A 19,502-nucleotide genomic window follows, 5' to 3' on the forward strand; every position below is an offset into this window, starting at 1 on the left:
CACCAGGCAATCTGACACCTGATCTAATGAGCTCATCAAAAGTTACGATGACATGGTTTGATTAATGTTTTAGAAGAAAAAGATCTTCAGAGTAGAAAAAAGGTTTCGGTTTAGCAGAGAAATAAAATAAATGTAAAAAATCAATGGCTAGAAACTACCCAGATGAATTTTCATCGCGAAAACTCAGCTTACTCCAGGAAGAGGGAACAGAAACTCATCTGCTAACTAAAGTGCCAGAACAGAGCTGGTTTATCTGGACCAGACGTTTTGGTGACAAAACTGAACACTAACCAGACCCTGAGCACCTTGCAGCTTCATTACCGCAGCAGTTTTAGAACAGCCTGGTGATATGAAATAAGCCACTTCACTCGCCTTCTAAAAATCTTGGCAGTATTTCCACGAGGTACACGAGAGGAGGTGGCAGATGAAGGAACGTATACCAGCAGTGTATTCCTATCCAGGGCAGGACAGCCGTGTGCCCACAGCTGGCATTATACCTTATGCATCCCCTCTAATTGCAAGCTGCTTTAGCTGATGTGTATACCAAGTCTTGCTAAAGTAAGAGCAGCAGTGGTAAAGTTTACTGACCTTTCTTCACCAAGAATTTACAGTTCTTGAATTTAAGAACCAGAGGAAATCGGTCTCGTCCTCAACTACAATCTTCGTTAAGTCAATGGTCTCTACAAAACGGTACTTTTGTTCTAGGCTCAACTCACTCCAAACACGCAGCAGGACGATAAACACTAGCCAAGCTGAGCGAGTCCTCCCACGCACGCATCTCTGGGAACCACTGCCTGGGCGCTTCTCAAAAGCCTTGACCCGCAGCTGCCCTGATCAGAGGCTGCAAAAACACCACAAGCTCAGACAGCAGGATCGGTATATACCAGATGCTGAAACACGGAGCTCTGGCTTGTCTGCTAGACAGTTGTGCAGACCCACGGCAGTGCTCGAAGCAGTCTGGGAGCTGAGTGCCTGTGCCCTCACCTCCCTCTGGTGGAAGGGTGCTGGTGTCTCGGGGCAGCACGCACATTAAAGCTTCGGAACCAGATCTGAATCCAACGCTGTTTAAAAGCACACCTCAAGTGCTTGCAGCTCAGACAAATCCAAACTGAGAATGTGTGGATTTCCAGACCGATTTATTTCTCTAAGTCAGGTCCTCTGATAGCAGGAGTGATAGTAGTTGTGATAAACTGACACAGAAGATTTAACAATTTCTTCATTTAATAAGTGATTTTCACTACATGGTATTGTACACTGTCATCTGTTCAAAAAAGATTAACAGTTTTTAAAAAACAAGATACCGTGAGAGATTTGTATAAACTGGTGCTTAAGATCAATGCCTCTGGTTGGCTCATCAAGCTATTTTCTAGGTTTCTTTGTAAAACAAAGTCTCTAGGCCAAAATGCACAAAACCATTCAGGCAGATCTTAGAACCATTTCCTTAACTTCCAGCCTTCTGACCCTGGCTGCCATAGGACTGATGCAACTGTAGAAAGGTCCACGTGATAGAACGTACAGAAACTGTACAAAAATGTGTTTACTTTTGCCATGAACAGAACTAACAGCACAGCATTTCTACTTGCTATTTCAAGTTGAGACTTCCTTTTTATCTCCGAGAAGAAGGCATGAATGGAAGGCCCTGCCAGCTCAGGGTGGGTGGTGGGTTGTGTACGTACAGTTTTCTAAACGAACTTTGGCTTCAGGAAAGAAACTTAAAATAATGGCTTTAATTGACATTTAAAGTATATGGAGAGGGAGGTGTGTTTTCATTAAATATACATCATACCAGTGATGCTGGGAAGGTTGAAGGTTATTTCTAATGTTGACAGCAATAAAACTGATGTGTACATGACAAGACATTAAAAGAAAAGCAATCCCTTTAAAACAAATTTCAACGTAAAAAAAGTTCACAGTGGTTTGTATAAACAGTATGTCATTTCCAACAGTAACAAATTTCTACTCTCACAGCACACTAGTGCCCTCTTTAGATCCTAAAGAAAACAAGCATTTACACTACTCATTGTACAGATTCAGAAAGTCAGTTGTACAATTACCCATAATGACAGGATAAGATGCTGCGGAGTGTACAGCTGTAACACCAACGAAAGGAAAGTTTAAAACCTTTTCTGGGAGGGAGAAAAATCTTTCATTTGCTGTTACAACCAGCAAATGCCATTCATCAAATCAAAAGGGAAACCACAAACACATTATCTATTTTGAGCAAGCTGAACAGTACACATTACAGTTTTAAAAATGGAGGTTATATACTATAATACAAGTCCGAACAAGGCAGTGCCACATTGACTATTTCTTTGCTTGTTTTGTGATCATACCCCTGGGAGGCGTTACAGGTCTGCTAGCATTGGGCTTCTTTTTCTCTGCAGGTTTCAAAATCTGAAAGAGAGAATTCAGTCATTAAGCAAATAATTTAGTTTTCTTACCCTCAAACAATCCATTCAGTAGGGTAAGGTATGACACAGATCAGCTGGACAGGTCATAAGGAGGCCAAGAAATAAATGAGTTTCCTGCTCAGAGCAGCTGATCTGAGAGCCCACGCCAACGGAAGCAGGAAAACAGCTGATAACTTTGCTTGGATGATTTAATTCCAAGGTAAAACGGTTCATCTACTCACATCAGTAAGGGCTTATCACGTTTTTAAAGACATGAATGCAAACAGCTCTGTCTACATTTAATAGCTGTGAAGATCTATTTGAAGCAAACATTATGGTTTGTAACAGTACAGCATAAATCGAGAACAGGAACTTTAAAGTGTGACTGCACTAAGTAGGAGATAAAGTTGCCAAATACAATACCTGAAAAGAGCACATTAAAGTTTCATCCACACTCATCATGGCACCTGCATTGTCAAATTCTCCACAGTAATTTGGGGCGGAAAAGAGAGTTACCAGTTGCCTTTTTGCAAAAAACTCGTATCCATCTTCAACAACCTTTGGAGACAAAAGCAGAACAAGGTACAAAGCAGCTTTAATCGAACCAGCAGCTGAAAAACTGGTTACAGCTAAGGAGCACCAGCTCCAAACTTTTACCCCAAAACAGGAAGAGCATCACAGGATCCATTTTGGCAACGAGGTCCATTAGCAATAAAACAGAATTACACTAAGTTCAAGACAACCTTGTTTAAGTATCAGACCCACGGCTTACACGTATTAAACAAAAACATACGAGGGCTTTTAAACAGTGGGACAAGCTGCCCAGAGATGGTGGAATCTGTCCTTGTGGATATTTAAAGCCTGGCTGGACAAGATCCTAAGCGATTTGGTCTTATATCGGTTTGCCCTGTGTTGAGTATGTGTGTAGAGACCAGATGACCACTTCAGGTCCCTTTCAACTTAAAATATTCCTCGGTTTAATGCACAAAATGAAAATACCTGATGAGCTCTACATATGAGATCCAAATCATGTTTGTGGAGAAACTTAGCAACCACTTCAGCACCAAATGTGAAGGACACTCCTCTGTCATTTTCACCCCATCCTAGGACATCTTTGTCAGGGTCAGACCACAGGAGATCACAAAGAAGACCTTGATCAGGTACATCAGTGGGGCGCATAATTCGTCTTATCTGTTCCATTGACTGAAGGTCTGGTGACAAACCTGGTCAGAGTAAAGACACGCGGCTCACATTTCAGTCCAACTTCGCACTGTAAGATTGACACAACTCAAGACAAAAAAAACTTGTATCCAAACACATTCACCACCACAATTTTATGTAGTACAATGGCAATGTTAACTGGTATTTTTTAATCCAGCATTTATTTTGAAGTTTGTATAAAAGACTTTTTAGAAGGTTTACCGGGAGCAAGATAAGCAAAGCCATTTCCCCGTTTTAGAGGATTACAACCTCAACAATTTGCAAGTGTCTGTTAAAAGAGCTATCAAGTAAAAGAGGCATTAATGCTAGAAATAACAGGACATGTTTATTTTAAAGATCAGGCCTAGTAAGATGAAATACAACATCACATAGATCTCATACCATTTTCTGCATTTCTCCAATTGTCTGCATACTAAATGCAGACAATTGTATCTGCAGTCAAACTGCCAGCCCAACGATTCACAAAACTGACACTGATCAAGCTCTCAAGCCTACCTCGTACATGAACCGAGGCAGGGGAAAATCCCTAAAGTTTCAAAGCTTTGGTAAAGAAGTCTTTGGTAAAGAAGTGCAAGACAAAAAAAATCAATGTTTTTCAGCAGCTGAAAAGCATACAAGATAAACATGAAATTGCCAATATTTATACCAGAGTATTACATTTTCTTAAAATATCAACTAAAGAACTTACCTCCATGACAGCAGAATATTTTCTCATCCACAATAGCTGCAATTGGTAAACAGTTAAAACAGTCTGTGAAAGTTTTCCACAGCTTAATATTATATCTTCTCTTACCTAGAAAAGATTTGGGGAGAAAAGAACAGTCAGTGTACTTCTCTAACACAACTACAGTCTACCATGGCTGCCTTGAACTAAGACTTGCAAGAACTCAGCAATAAGGCCGATACACATTTTATCTTCCCTGATACCCACTGATGTACTTTACTGCTGATAAGAAAAGTTGCAAGGTCTTTTTCCATGTGACAGAGACAGCTTTGAAATGGCTCTGAGGATAGCACGCATCTGTTCAAGAGAATGACATTCTACTCTTGGCAGCCAGACCCTCCAGTCTCAACTCCCTTGGAGAATGTGATCCATTTCAGAAAATTACGCCATTTGCTGTTTTCTTCAGGGATAGACAGCATTTCCTGGAAAGCAGATTTTCCTTAAATTTCTGCAAGTACTTTACTGCATAAAACCTCTCTAGGCACAGAAACAGGCCTGAAAAAATGAAGCTGCTAGTTTCACTTTCCAAGCAACTCTCCCAACAGATATGAGCCCTGAACGTATTTGCGATATGTGACTAAGCCTGTGATTAATCTTAGAGGAGTCAAGTCAAATGCCGCACATCTTTGTTTCCTTGTTGAAAAAGGAGAATGAGACAGAGTACATTTTGTAAGGTACAAGCCAAGCATGTCCCACAACAGAACTTGGGAGGATGCTTCAGTGCACAATCAACGTAATAGTTTAATCTCCTCCACACTATCTGGTTTAGCTCACATCTTTTGAAACACACGAACATTACACATCTACTTTACAGCAAAATTACTTATTACGATACCGTAAGGTCTACGTATAGCTTCCATCGCAGACCTTAATGCACTCTGCAGTGACAGAGCTGGTACGCTAAGTGCATAGCAACGTTACATTTGTTCAAAAGGAGTGCTTGTGATGCCAAATAAACACAAGCCTATTTCTTCATTAAAAGGCTGATGCACTGGTTCAAGTAACATTTACAGCTGAAACCACCTACAGAAAGAGCAAGTAGCTGGTATTTAATCCGATCATGTATCATACTGAAGGCTTCACATATGCTTTGCCCCATTTATTAAAGGAAGAAAGGAAACGCTGTTTTTGGCCAAAGCAGCAGGGCAAAATACTGTAGGACTGCATTCAGTCTCAGGTATTCCAGAGAAGGACAAACATTTGCCTTTTTTTTTTTTTAACATTACAAAGTTACAGGACTTAGTATGAACTAGACTGCAAGCACTGTAACAATCACAATAAAGACCAGTGCAATCTCTAAGTTATAACAGGTACACATTGTTACAGATGAAAGAAACATGCAAACTGTAAAGCAGAGTAAAATTCTCATCTGGTAAGACAACCGTAAGAACTTCACAAATGTGTACCAGTGAGAACTTAACACACTGGCCAGTTAACAAAATTACCCATTTACAGGCTGTTCTGTGAGGGTCAGGCTGTAACAGAGTAAATGAAAACACTCCCCTTGCTAAAATAGGCCACAGGGCCAACCGAAGTGTGCAGAGATAACAGCAAGTTAGAAAAGAGTGATCCAATGCCGGAAGACTAGAAGACATCAAACACCTGCTTTCCCAAGCCAAAAGATACTCACATTTGTCCGTAATTACTTACATTCATCATAAAACCCATAAATTCTATTAATGCTGGCACATTCATGGTTCCCTCGGAGAAGGAAAAAATTCTCTGGATATTTAATTTTGTAGGCCAGTAGAAGACAAATTGTTTCTAAAGACTGCTTTCCTCTGTCAACATAATCACCGAGGAACAGGTAGTTGCTTTCTGGTGGAAAGCCTCCGTATTCAAAGAGTCGAAGCAAGTCATAGTATTGTCCGTGGATGTCACCTGCAAAGAGCGTTCAGAAACAACACAAGTGACATTTCACAACATTTTTTGATTAATTCTAGAGAAACAGCAAATAAGTGAAGCATCAGAAAAAACTGGAGATATTGCCTGCAACATTCTTGAAGATTACATAGTTCGTCTTAATACATACCAAATTATCACTCAAAATTTTGACCTCTATGCAATACAATGACTAAGTATGCATTAAGACTAAGTATCCATCTACTCAAAAATATTCCTACACATGTGAAACAAATTTAAGACTCCAAGAGGTCAGCTCTGTTGTGCGAGCACAACAATTTGGCATCCAGTTAATTCCTTTCCTTGACTGGTGGCTGTGACATTAGGGACTTTTACTTCATTCTCGATACCTTCACACATCAGTAGTGACGCTGACTGAAAACCAGGGAATTTACTTTCCTCTGCACCACCTCTTATTTTCTCGCCACACCCAGTATTTCAAATTATAACAGTGAAGTTGTACCAAAATAAATTCGTATTTCTGCCTTTGGTTTAAATCACAGTTTTGTTTCTGGCACGCAGAACACAATCTTGCTTTTAGTCTACCACATGTTATAAATATTGAACAAACTACTTCAGTCTGAAGTAAATCCTCAGTGCTGGAGCAGGATTTAATGAGGGGTGTATTTTGACATTCTTCATTCTTTTAGCACAACTAGACATGCACAAGCATGCAAAATCAACACCACCACTAAGTGTGGTAAAACGAAACCAGAAAGTCAGTCCTGGCGATGGTACAGAAATTTACGTTTCCAGCAAGATTTTAAAATGGTGTCGAAACCATGGTTCAACTCTGAATAGCAGCTACAAAAAAGCTACTGTGGTTCTTGGATTCTCCTTGATCAGGCTGAACATTCAATGATACAAAAACTCCTTTCCAAAACTTCTGAACCCTGGTCAAGAGACCTGATGAAACTAGACCAGTTACTTTTCGGTTTGGGATTTTTTGGTCCCAACTCCGATTCCCATGTTCATTGCCCCCTCCCCATTCCTCCACCCAAAACATTCAGCCCAACCTTATTTTCCCTTTCACTACAAACATTTGCCCATTTCACAGTAAGTGAAAGTAGCAACTGGCATTTGTTCTCTGCTTAACATCTGCAGATATCCAAAATCCACCCCCACACCCTGACCAAGCACCAAATCACCGTACTTACCACATATTTTCAGTGGAGCTTCAAGTTCTAGTAGAATAGGCTGACTGAGAAAGATCTCTCTGGATTTCAAGCACAGTCCTCTAATTTCGTTCTCTTGAAGTTGGACATTTTTACCTGGTTTCGATCCTCTCACTGTTGGAAGAAGTTAGAAGTCAGTTATCCATGTCAACAGTATTCCTATTGTTACTTTAAGAGCCTGACTAAATGCCACTAACATGGAATTAAACTATAACAATTGTGCTATTAGGACTGAAAAATATTTTAAAAGTATTCTGTTTATGCTGAGCTGTTAAACTGCCATTTGCTTTCTCCTCCAAATGACTCTGAACTCTTAAAATAAGTACAAAGTAAAGCAGGATAAGCATACATGGGAATGTCAGCCATATAAAGACACTTGTCATCACCTCACCACCACCAACCAGAGGTTAAGCTAATTATATTGACATGTTAAAGCGGTCAGGGCACAGATTAGGCTGAAAAGTAAAACAGCTTGAGCCCCAGAATTCATCAAAAAAAAGTCCCTGTTCATCTAGGTGAGAAGTTCTCGGTTACGATGAACCTGAAGATAGCACAGCATCTGCAGTCCCCCATCAGAAGGCGCCCCCACAAAGCAGGACCTGTCAAAATCTAATGGCCCGGCACATCCTTAATGGCTGTTTTACAACCTAAATAGGACAGTCAGACAAATAACTGCATTCCTAAAAACTGCCTCAAAGTTACAGAGCGCGCTGCAGAAATAATTAGTACTACAGAACAGTCACCAACATTTCAAGCCAGTACTTTACCTTTTTACTACTCTTTTTAACACCTCTTACCCCTCCCCGACAAGTTTCAGTTCCTCAGGAACACCAGAGCCAGAGGAACAGCTGAATACATTAAACATTTGACAACCAGAGGGAGAGGTGGGAACCCTCCAAATATACTTCCTATCCCATATGGATCAGGACTGTGACTACATTTATTTTAGAAGGTTCCTGTAAAACCCATCCTCAGGCTTTCCCACCTCTCAGCTATGCCAAATTGATGCTCATGGTGCCAGTGAGGGTAAGAGGTGGTGCGGAATGACATGAGGAAAGGAGCGAAGAAAAAGGGGGCTGGAACAGTGACAGAACTTCCTCTCCCACCAGTTACGCTTGCACAGCAGAATTGGGAGCCCAAGTTAGAATGAGGACTCCAGAAGGAGTTCAGGAGAAGGCCCACATAACACCACCAGGCTCTTTTTTGTCAAGTATGTAAACAAAACTCAAAGCCTCATTACTAGGACTCTTCTTGGGAATCATTTTTTAAATGCATTAAAACTGAAGCCACCAAATTGACGAATTTTACAACAAAGCATGTCTAACATCTAACAAATCTCCCCTTGTTCTTTTTTTAAAGCCATCACCCCTTGTCCTATCACTTGTAAAAAGCCGCTCTCCAGGTTCCTTTTAGGTGCCCTTTACAGAGGGAGAACTGTCTCAAAGCTGCAAAGGATTTAATCGGGAAGGAAATCGCTCCTGTATTTCAGGAAGGGAGATTCTAGCTTTTTGTCTATTTTAACTGAGCTGTTTCATAAATTGCTGAGACAGAGCCCGAAGAAATTCACCTTACTAAACCATGTACCACTTTTTCTGGGTCCCTCCTCCACTCCTTGTCATCCCCCCCCTAAACACAGCAAAAGACAAGCTGGTAGGAGATTTATCTCCCGGCTCAGACCACATTTTTTCAATCCTTCTCTTCTTCTACCACCTCCACTGCAACAATTCTCAATGTTTGGTTCCCTTCACATCCTGTCAAAGCTTGGACACGGAACAAGGACACCAGCTTGGCCCAAACAAGTTTCTACAGACATCAGAAGTTTCCCCTCCATTCCCCATTTGACACTAACACCCCCTTGCCCCCAATTTCTGTTGCCCAGAAAGACAAAGGCCATTTCTACGGCAGCAATTCTGTTACTATAGCTAAATTGCACGCAGCAGCGTTTGTGAGGGGTAGGTTAAGAGTAAATGGAAAAACCCATTACGCTGTTACTGTCACCGCAGACCCTGCAGTTCATGAAATCAAGAAGTGAGAATTCCGGTAGGGAAGAAGGCTTCGGAAGAGAAAGACGATCGTGTTGCAGAGGGCTCACAATTTTCTTATTAGCACTTAAGTGTTCTTTTGTGCCTTTGATCGAGAGTAGAAGGCATTGTTTGGTGTACTCTCTAGCCAAGAATAAACAGTGCTTGTGTAATATCCAGCCATAAAACCACGTGCCACTGGACTCCAGCTCTATTAGCACTTGGTGTCATCACCCAGCCAGTTCCCTGCTGCACACCAACTCCCATCCCAGAGACCCGAGCCGTGCTGGCACTGTCCGTACTGCAGAACCACTGACAGCACCAAAAAACACGCAGCCTTTCTTCGAACAAGCTTCAGCTCAAATTACAACCTGCAGTGACAGTGACAGGGAGGTGCGTGGTCAGATGTCCCAGCTCTAACACCGTTATCTCTCGGGCAATACTTGCTGCTGTTACTCACGGCCATGTATTACCGCTCACCCCGGCATTCGTTCTGTGGTGACACAAATTACCACGAAACTTCAAGTATTCCATTAAAATATTAGAAGTAATGAAGCACATAAAGTTAAATCTTTGTCACAGCAGTTTATCACGCTCGAGTCTTTTCATCTCTGCAGTCATTTTTTCAGCCATCCGGTAATTTTCCTTGTGCTTGGGAGCAATGAACAAGTTACTGAACACGCCAAATATCCAGAAGCAGTAAAGAACAAATTTAGAGAAAAAAGTGATCAGCTGGTTAAATTATAAAGATCAATTTCTCCTCTCTTAAATATCAGAATTAACTTTTTTTTTTTAAAGAGGTACTATACTTGTATTTAACCTTCTCAGATAGCAAAAACTCAACTTTCTGTGATTTGGTCTTGTTGGAAATTGCTAAAAATCAAATCCTGCATCTCACATCCATAAATTAGAAAGTATAAAAAAGTATACGGAATGTAAGCAATGCACTGAGTCACTCGAGCTCATGAATAAAGCATATGCGTTCATTTCTGCTGAGGATTAAATGAAAATCTGAGAACCGACTGCTTCAGATTCAAGTTTCCTAGGTTTCTGATATATTTTCATTGAACCAGTATAATCTTCATGCAGTTTTAGTCATTTAGTTGTAGAAAAGCTTGACGTGATGAAATGCTTTGTTGCAGTTTACATAAACTCACTAGCAGGGATGTCAGGATGGCAGAAAAACAGGAAAATTTGGTTCAGTTCCGTATCACACTGCCTGCCAGTGACATTTTGGCCACTTTCATCCAACACGGAACCAGCGCAGGAAAAAATGCGTGTTCAATTTCTTCTAACACTGACCTATATCCTGAAAAGCTGGAAAAAAATATTTTCAGCTTCAGAAGAATCAAATATGCAGGAGTGCATGGTGGTTTGAGAAATCTGTATTTTTACTGCAAGGATTTTCTCATCCACAGTGAAAGAGCTGGCAAGGAAATGCAGGATACTCAGCCTGAATGAACACTTAGGAGGTTTCTCTGAGTCTCCAAATGACTTTGTCCCACTAAGAAGGGCAAAGATACCATGAAAAACGCGGTGTTTACAGTTTCTTCTCTCTGCTTTGGACCAAAACAAGGCAGCTTGTAGAGATCAGACAGTACAATACTAATTGGCAGCTTGGTCAAAGTCAAAAGAGCAGCTCAATAGCACCGTACATGCACATTTGTTCTTTCAGTGCATAAAAAATAACCTCTCAGAAATGACAGGCTGGAACCGACAGCGAAACAAGCTAAAGATTAATCAGTTGAGGGAAGAAGTCAGCCCATTTCAAATATTTTATTTATATCTCGTCTCAACGTACTGCTGCACTGTTTCCAGACAGTAACATATTCCCTTCCTCCTTTAGGCAGAGCCGCTCTTGTTCTTAATCATTTTGAGAGCTTGAATTTCAACGGCCAGCCCAGGCAGCCTTCTAACAAGTAAAACCTTCCTCCAGTGGGCAAGTATAAGAAGTCTGGGGAAAAAGATTTCCACTGGCTGGAAAAGGCTACAGAAAAGATCTCCCCCTGAGGCCAGGACGATCTCTGAAGAGGTACTCTTCCAAGTCACAATGACCGAGCTAGAAAATATCCCAGCTTCTACAGCTGTGCTCTGTAAAACCAGCGCAGGAAACCTTTAAGGGAGAGCAATCCATCTGTTGTCCAGTCAAAAGCACAAAGCCTTTAGCCAGTACTGACAGAGCCTTTTGTTTTTTAAATACACCGAGCACGGGGCCAAGCCACAGCTCGGGGGCAATGACAACTGCGTGCTCTTATCTCTTCACGATGTGCTATTCCAGACCTTATTTCCGAGGGTTACAAGCTTCACCACAGATCCTTCACAGCCTGTCCAAAACACAAATCGATAGGTTTCAACTATTAAAATTAAATGCTGCACTTTCCAAGATAAGGAGAACTGCTAGAAAGCACCAACCCCAACCCCAAATGAGGACGCGGGCGCAGTATGACGGCCGCCCAGCAGAGGGCGAAAGAAGTGTACAAGGAAGAGCAAGAATTCACCACCCCCAAGTCATTTCAGTGCAAGCAAAGAGCCAGGACAAAGCATAGCTGCGGCTGCCAGGGCTTCCAACACAGCCTGACATTTAGGGTAACTTTTCCACAGTTCTGTCTGAAGGACAGATGGGTCAGAACTGTGGGATCCAGAACGTACAGGCTGTACAGCACGCTCCATCTCTAGCGCCTTCCAGCGTTCAGTCTGGTGCCATGCAATCCTTTCACAAAGGGAAAGGCTCTCATCAAAATGAGTGCATTACCTGTGAAAGGGAGCAACCCTTCCAAAAGGATATTCAGAAATGGAATATTCAAAGTGGTAGAAATTTCAGTGATCCATGCTTCAGTATTACCCTACAAATGCCGTCAGCTGAGGTGCTAGACTTGAGTTCTCGTACAGAAAATATTTTAAAGAAAATAGTCCATCGGCAGCTTGGTTGACTCCTAGCTTATTAAACAAGACTTTCGATTTTACCGTATTTTACGTTAAGATGCCTGCAATCCTAGAGGAGTTTCCAAAAATACCGCAGGTTGTTTTTATCTTGCTTTTGGCAGTTCCCGATGACAGTTTCACATTCCATTTTACACCATAGACAGAAAGGGAATAAATAACTTGGAAGTGGCTGATGTCAAAAAGGTTTTAGTTTACTTCAGACAGCATCAACTTTGATCAGCTCATTTCAAATTCAAAATCAAAACCGAAAAGCAACTCCTCAGCTACACTGAGCTACGCTAAGTAACACTGAGCTACTGGAACGTACATGGTTTGAGGTCAATGAGTGCTACTTGTCTATTAGAAACATCCCAGCTCACCAAAAAGTGAAATCCAACCAAATTTCAGATTAGCATTTGTGACAATCAGCTAAATGGAAAGCAATCCTACAGATCCAATCAATGTTGTATTAAGCACAAAGGAATAGAAGTTGGAGAGCTGAACTTTAAGAAATATTTTTTCCTCTTTCCAGCAGTTTTATCTATACTCTTTGGCTTAACTATTTTTGATAACTGGATGATGATCTTTCACCATTTAATGCAAATTAAAGAGTATCTCCTCATCAGCTATACAACAAGCCTCACCAGGAATAGAAGTCTGTGGGTGTATAAACAGGGAAGTTTGAGGATTTAGAGTCTTTTTGCTGATTTTAGTGCACTAAACAGGATTTCAGCTTTCAAAAAGGCTATCACCATCCTGGCCTTGCATGGCTTTATCCGAAGAAGCCTCTCTTCATTACTTCTTTTCCTTTAATAGCAATTGCAGAGGCTGGAACACAGAAAAGATTTTCAGAAACTTACTTCAACTTGGGCTCCACTAACGTATGCTAGCTGTTATTTTACCCTGTTATTTGTTACCATGGTAAGGCTAGGACATTTCAATCTGCTTTTCCAGAGACATTACTATGCGCTCCAGTTTCAAATCAGACCCTATTTACATTATACACGAAAAGCTGCCAACAGTAGGTGAAGGAAACGGATACGGGGCCCTAGTTCCAGGAACATCATCTGACATGACACAGAAGGGAAGCCACGCTCACACCTGGGAGTCTCGGGATTTCTCCTCACTGATCCTTTGCCCAGAGCTGAGCAGGAATTCTGCCATTTCCTGGGAGCCTTTCCACGACTATACAGATGACACCGATTTTTCATCTTACAGGGAGCTTTTCCTGCATCTCATCTAGCAGCAGGTTTGGTTTAGCAGATAAAAGGCCCAGAACATTTAGCTATTGCCTACAACATCCCTTCTAGAATAGCTTGCCCCTAAGTTTGCCCCTACTTATTCCTCAGTCAAGTTAGTTCTGTAAATATTTGGGCTTTTACCCACTATCAAATACACTTAGGAAACATCTCAATACTCACTGCAGGATACTGTCATTTGGTATACTTTAAAAGCCTTACTCTTGAGAAGATTGTTGTTAGGAAAATTACTATAAAAGCAACGAAATTAGACAACCTGTTCTCATGAAAATGTACAGCCCTCATTAGTAAAGAAGTCAAGCAAAACATAAGTTACAGCAAAAAAAATGGTACGCTGAATGTTTTCATTGAACTGCTCCCCAAGGTGCAGAACAATGTTACTGGAAAATGGTTTTTGTGACATTTCAAAGCCAAATGGCTCTGTACTATAAACACTCAGAGCAAGAAAGACTCTCCAAATATTTACTTAAGAACAAGAAGCTAAACATACACTTCTAGGCCTTTAAAGAATACTCTAATCATTTCAGCTAACTAGCTTAATGTGGGTTGGATTGCATCAACTCCTTGAGGGAAACAGTACGAATAACGTAATTTGACCAGAGCCATTGCCTCAGTTGTCATAAAAGATGTCAAGACAGAAAGCAAGTACAACTCAATCACAAATACTTTACTGATACCCTGTATTAAGAACAAAAGGGAGAACAGATTATTTACCATTTAACCACCTCACCTAGACCACTAACTAGATTCACTACCAGCACAGCTCACTTGGTCTCCTCCAATACTGCAATGCTACGGCTATTATAAAACAGTTTATGAAATAAATTTGAAATAAATTAGTGAGAGAATATATTTAAAACTATCTCCATAATACCTTTTTTACCCTTTAAAGGGGAAGAAGGCATAAAGCCATAGTACCAGTTTATATCCTTCGCATTATATTAGATGAATCACCTAAAATTAGCTGTTATAAAAAAATTAAGTATACATTTTAAAGATGTTTATAATAAAATATCAAATTGCTCTGAAAATTAAAACTTGCACAAAGATTTGGGCAATTCAGTTTGTTATTAAACTGATATTAAAGCAGATTGTGCTGTGTTGTAGTGCTTGACTATGATTATAATCTGTGTGCAACCTTGCCTGAAAAGGTTATCACTTGAAACAATTCTGGTACAGACGCTTCAGGCTTCATATAACTAACACCCTGCAGTTGTTCTACCAGCACTGCACTGAAAACAATACCACATAATGCAGAAATGCATCTTAAATTTCTTTGCTTGTTCCAAATCGGATTAGAAACCTCACACACACTTCAGATTCTGCCCCCCAGTTTAATACCATGCAGAGCCGCACTTCAGAAGCTCAGTCTTGTCACCTACCTAGCTGCACCTTAATAATTCCAGGGAAAGGATGAGTCAAATTTTAAACCACCAGAGAATGGTGCCTGCACAGTAATTCACACAATTTATCACTCTATGCAAAATGCGATGCTTGCAAAAATGCAGCACTGCTTTGCCCTTTCTGGGGAAAAAAAAGTAAAAAGACTACCACAAAGGTCAATCATCACTGTCTGAGAAAGAAGTTTAAAATGGACATTTAATAAGCAATACACAAAATACACACTAGCACAGGCTACTAACATAGGTAATCATTTTAAAAACTGAAAGACGACCATTGCCTCAAGAAATCTGAAATCCCAGCTGAAATGTCAATAAAAAATTAATTTCAGCTCTGGCAGCTGATGCAACCTGAAGTAATAGCATCTTTAGCTACATGACCATCTCTTAAAAGATCTTGTCAGTAAGCCTTCTGAAGCCTTACTTACGAGCTCCCATCTCCTCCAAACGTGTAATACTGCTATAAGCCGGGTAAGACCATAACATATTAACATAGTGCCTCTTATTACTTTCTGAAACTTTAAACAAGAATCATCATTCAAAATCACTCGGATTTCTTTCTGTGCTTACATTGTTCCATGTCTTTAATATTAGCAACTTACACTGAGAAAACCGCATGAGTTGCACTAGATCTAATCAGGTATGAAATATATTATCTGCAGTAAAACTGAGCATGTATTAATAAGGCACCAGACATATGACATAGGACTTGACACCTACAAAGTGTGCTACTAGAGTTTCAGGAAAATCCTGGTCTAAATTTATGAAGGGAAGCCTTTAAATAATTTAAGCCAGGGTAGTTTAAATTGGTAACAGGCAAACCAAAACGGATCAGAGAAAAAGCCCTACTTACTTTTACTTATTCTAGCTCAGTAATCCCATAATACACCTATTGGATTCTTAATTCTGAGTAATTTCTGTGGTAGCACTACTGTCCCTCTGCCTGTCCTTTTGCTCTCCAGGCCATTACACCGAGCAAAATTTTATAAGAAGGAAAAAGTATAACATAGCTGAAAGACATTTCCTCACTGTTTGCTTCAACATCATCTTAGATGACTTTGTGCCAAACGGAAATAACGTTAAACTCCCCATCAACCTTTTCAAGTGCTGATGAGATGCCTGCCCCAACACACATGAAATTTGGCTGGATCAGGCTAGCTCCTTTCCGTAAATAATTCCTTCCTTGATGCCTTAAGAAAATGTGTCACATTCTACTTCCAACACGGATCAGATGACAACTGCAGCCTGGTGCTGACCCCTGCAACCAAAAGGAAGATGCTGAAGACACCCCCTGGAACTTGTAGGTTTCCCTTTGATTTAGAAGCTTCCATGCAATCTTTTTCAACCCTAGGTGCTAACAAGACAGTAAGTCCTTCCACGTACTGTCTGGAACAGCATAACCCAACCCTCAACTGACACCTAAGTAAGCTACCATATGTTACAAATTCAGAGCCCAATGGTAGTATTAATGCAGCAACTAATCAAAGCTAAAGCCACGAAGTCCTAAAGCCCGTGGAATTCCCCTCCAGACTTTCTGAGGAGCTGCCCCGACAGGCTCTTTAAACTCCCCAGCTCCGACTTCCCGAGCCCCACGACTGCCCAGCCAAGCGCAACCCCACGTGCGTGCAAGCGAAAAATAGGGGGAAAAACCCAAAAGAAAGGCCAGGAGCATCCTGAAACGCTTCGCCACGACAAAAAGGAGCAGCCCCCCGCCAGCTGTAAGGGGAGGCCGGCAGGACCCCGCGCTGCTCGGGGGCCGGGGGCAGCGGAGCTCCAAGACCCGTGGGGACCCCCGGGAGGCCTCAGAGCCCCTCGCCCCCAATTTTGGGCCCCCCCAAACCGGGCCGGCGGCCGTGGCCGAGCGGGGACCGAGGGGGGCCCCGCCGGAGGCCGCTGCTGGGCGGGCTCGGGGGCCCGGTGCCGGTCGCCCCCCACCTCCTGTCCCCCCCGCCGCCGCCGCCCCTCACCCTCCAGCAGCCGTTGGATGATGCTGTCGATGTTGAGCTTGTCTATATCCGCCATCGCCTCGCAGCGGCCCGGCGGACCCCTTCCCGCCGCTCCCCTCCCTCCGCTCGCCGCTCGGCAGGGCCCGGCTCCTCCGCTCGCCCCGTGCCGCCGGCCCCTGCCCGCTCCCCCGCCTTCTTCTCTCCTCTCAGCTCCGAGCCCCCCGCCGCCGCCTCCCCCCTCGGCAGAGCCCCGGCGCCCCACAAAATGGCCGCCGTCCCCTCAGCGGGCTCGGCCGGCGCATGGATACCGCGAGCGCGCGGCGGCTCACCGGAAGCCCTTTATAGGCCGGGCGGGAAGAGCTCGGCGGAGGCGGGGCGCGCACTGCGGCTCCGAGACCGCCTTTGCCGGATCCTTCCGCCGGCGGGCGGGGAAATAGTGCGGGGCTGCAGCCCGTTCCCGGTGTTGTGGGGGCCACTGTGACCGGCCCGGCCTCGGTCTGTCGGAACCGGGCCGTGGTGGGGAGCTGCAGGCCGTTCTGTGTGTCCCGGTGGAGGGAGGTTGGGGTGTGTCTCCTGTCAGGGCTGCCGCCGCATGGCGCCACGTGCCCGTGACCCATGAGGGGTGCAGGTGCCTACCACAGACCAGCCGCTCCCCGGCCCTAAAATAGGATGAATGTCACCCAAAACACGCCGGCAGCTGGCATCTCCCCCAGCAGGTGCACCAGCTGACAGCTCTGTGTAACCTCAGACACACGCCTCTCCCCGTCCAACTACAAAGTGCACACGTACAGCGCTTGGAAATTCATAGGGAGCCTGGCCAGAGAAATTGGCATGGTCCTTCAAGAGCGTCTGGCCATTTTATTTCACGTTTCTGTTATTATTTTGTCCTGAGTATAGCAAAGGCTTGGCTACAAGCAATTAAATGAGGCTCCTCTCGTAAATTGGAATGCATCTGCAAGGGAGATGGGCTGTGTGGGCCTTTCCCCCTGTTCGGGTTGCATCTCTGATGGACTATCGTTTAATTGCTTTGTTTCCTCCTGCTTTAACTTGCAGGGATGGCTGCGTCAACCTCTTCTCCACTCCCTGCGCCAATTGCTGCCACCGTGCATGCTGGATGCCTCATGGTGACAGTTATATAACATCCATAACTGCTGGCTGCCATGGCGGCGCCGGAGCAGAGTTCAGGTCCCCGAGGGCGATAACACGAAGGAGTCGCCGTCTCAGCACACCTTAGGTCTGGCGGGAGGAAGGAGATAAGAGTACATGGCCAGACACTACCCGAAACTCAGGGGTTTAGTGCGCTGCAAAACGAAGCTTCAAAACGCTCGACTTCCCCGAGCCAACGCTTATCGTAATGAGCACGCCCCAGCCGATACGCTAATCTCAGTCACGCTGGTGTAAGCCCAAAGTAACCCCGTTGAAGACAATAGAGTTACTTCAGATTTACTTCAACGTGACAGCACTTGCAGATTTACATCTATTTTTGTGCTGCACCTTCCCAGGGAACGGCCTCCCAGCTCTTTTGCACCGAATGCTTTCTTTCTCTTGCAAATCCTTTCAAATTTTGCAGAGTGAGTTATTCCCTTGGATTTAACTAAATTATTCAAAAAGGGAAATTGGTCCTGTGTTTCCCGAGAAACCTTCCCATCCTTGTTTCCCTTGCTGGAAATGTCTTACATCTTATCGTGTCCTTCAGCTGTCACCCCCTCTCCCCTGGCACCCCTCCAGGGATGAGTCCTGTGACGACCAGAGCACCTTTTGTGGGGTGCTGAGTCCCCTTCACTCCTGTTAATGCTCTGGGAAACAGGGTGGAGGGGGAGAGCTCAGCACCTTCCAGAATGCCACCCAGGACGTTTGCTCCTATAGGTATGGGAATTCATTGGATCATCATACATCTGAAAGGAAGGATCTGGCCCTTCAAACGAAACTGGTCAGGGCAAGGAATGCATCTCACTTGATGAACCAAATCAAGCAAGGTCCAAAGCACCGCCAGTTCGCGTTAAAAGAGGCATAGCCGAGGGGAAAGGAGGGAAGTGACAGATGAAGGCAGATCTGTCAAGGCCCTGTCATCACCTCGATAACCAACCCGCCTCCCTACGGCTCCGCACCCAGGTCCCAGCGCTCGCTGCGAGTGCTTGGTGTCCTGTTCGGAGCGGGCCTGTGGGTTTTGCACACAGTCTTTTGCGTTTACATTTTTGCTATGTAGACATAAAAAATAAGGGCCCTTACCTAACAGCAGTAAACTCCGAGACAAGGCTGAGATGTTAAAATGCCACTGCAGAATTATCGTTTTAATAAGCTAATTTTTCTCTGCTGAAAATAACTAGCCTTGCCCCACAGCAGCTTCTCCGATTAGAAAAGGGACACAGCCAAGGTGTTATAAATAACCTGAAACTATTTTCTTCTCCAGTGTTGCTCACCATAATGATTTATTTCTAGAAGGGGAACAATCAGGGAAATCCCTTTGTCCTTAAACTCTGCGCACAGGCTTGAAGCGTTCAATAATTCTGAAGCTCACAGTTCGCATATCCCCGCCCTTTCT

The 19,502-nt window shown here is 43.3% G+C and overlaps 1 protein-coding gene across 1 annotated transcript; it reads right to left on the reverse strand.

The window, feature by feature from the left end:
• Positions 1 to 1,203: 1,203 nt before the first annotated feature.
• PPP1CC (protein phosphatase 1 catalytic subunit gamma) lies at positions 1,204 to 17,238 on the reverse strand. The gene is made up of 7 exons (XM_040577485.1): positions 16,982 to 17,238; positions 7,395 to 7,526; positions 5,986 to 6,216; positions 4,300 to 4,404; positions 3,390 to 3,613; positions 2,814 to 2,948; positions 1,204 to 2,394 (listed from the first exon to the last, which is right to left on the reverse strand). The coding sequence occupies exons 1-7, from the start codon at positions 17,034 to 17,036 to the stop codon at positions 2,305 to 2,307; spliced, it is 972 nt and encodes a 323-aa protein (XP_040433419.1). The 5' UTR covers positions 17,037 to 17,238; the 3' UTR covers positions 1,204 to 2,304.
• Positions 17,239 to 19,502: the final 2,264 nt, after the last annotated feature.

The sequence above is a fragment of the Cygnus olor genome, chromosome 17, assembly GCF_009769625.2.
Source record: "Cygnus olor isolate bCygOlo1 chromosome 17, bCygOlo1.pri.v2, whole genome shotgun sequence".
In the NCBI taxonomy this organism is placed as follows: Eukaryota; Metazoa; Chordata; class Aves; order Anseriformes; family Anatidae; genus Cygnus; species Cygnus olor.

Excerpts from the sequence above, each read along its gene's own strand:
- PPP1CC (XM_040577485.1), bottom strand. The coding sequence starts at position 17,036 with ATGGCGGATATAGACAAGCTCAACATCGACAGCATCATCCAACGGCTG. Across the intron at positions 7,527-16,981 it reads CATCCAACGGCTGCTGGAGG|TGAGAGGATCGAAACCAGGT; the intron begins GTGAGGGGCGGC and ends TTCTTCCAACAG. Across the intron at positions 6,217-7,394 it reads AGCTCCACTGAAAATATGTG|GTGACATCCACGGACAATAC; the intron begins GTAAGTACGGTG and ends CGCTCTTTGCAG.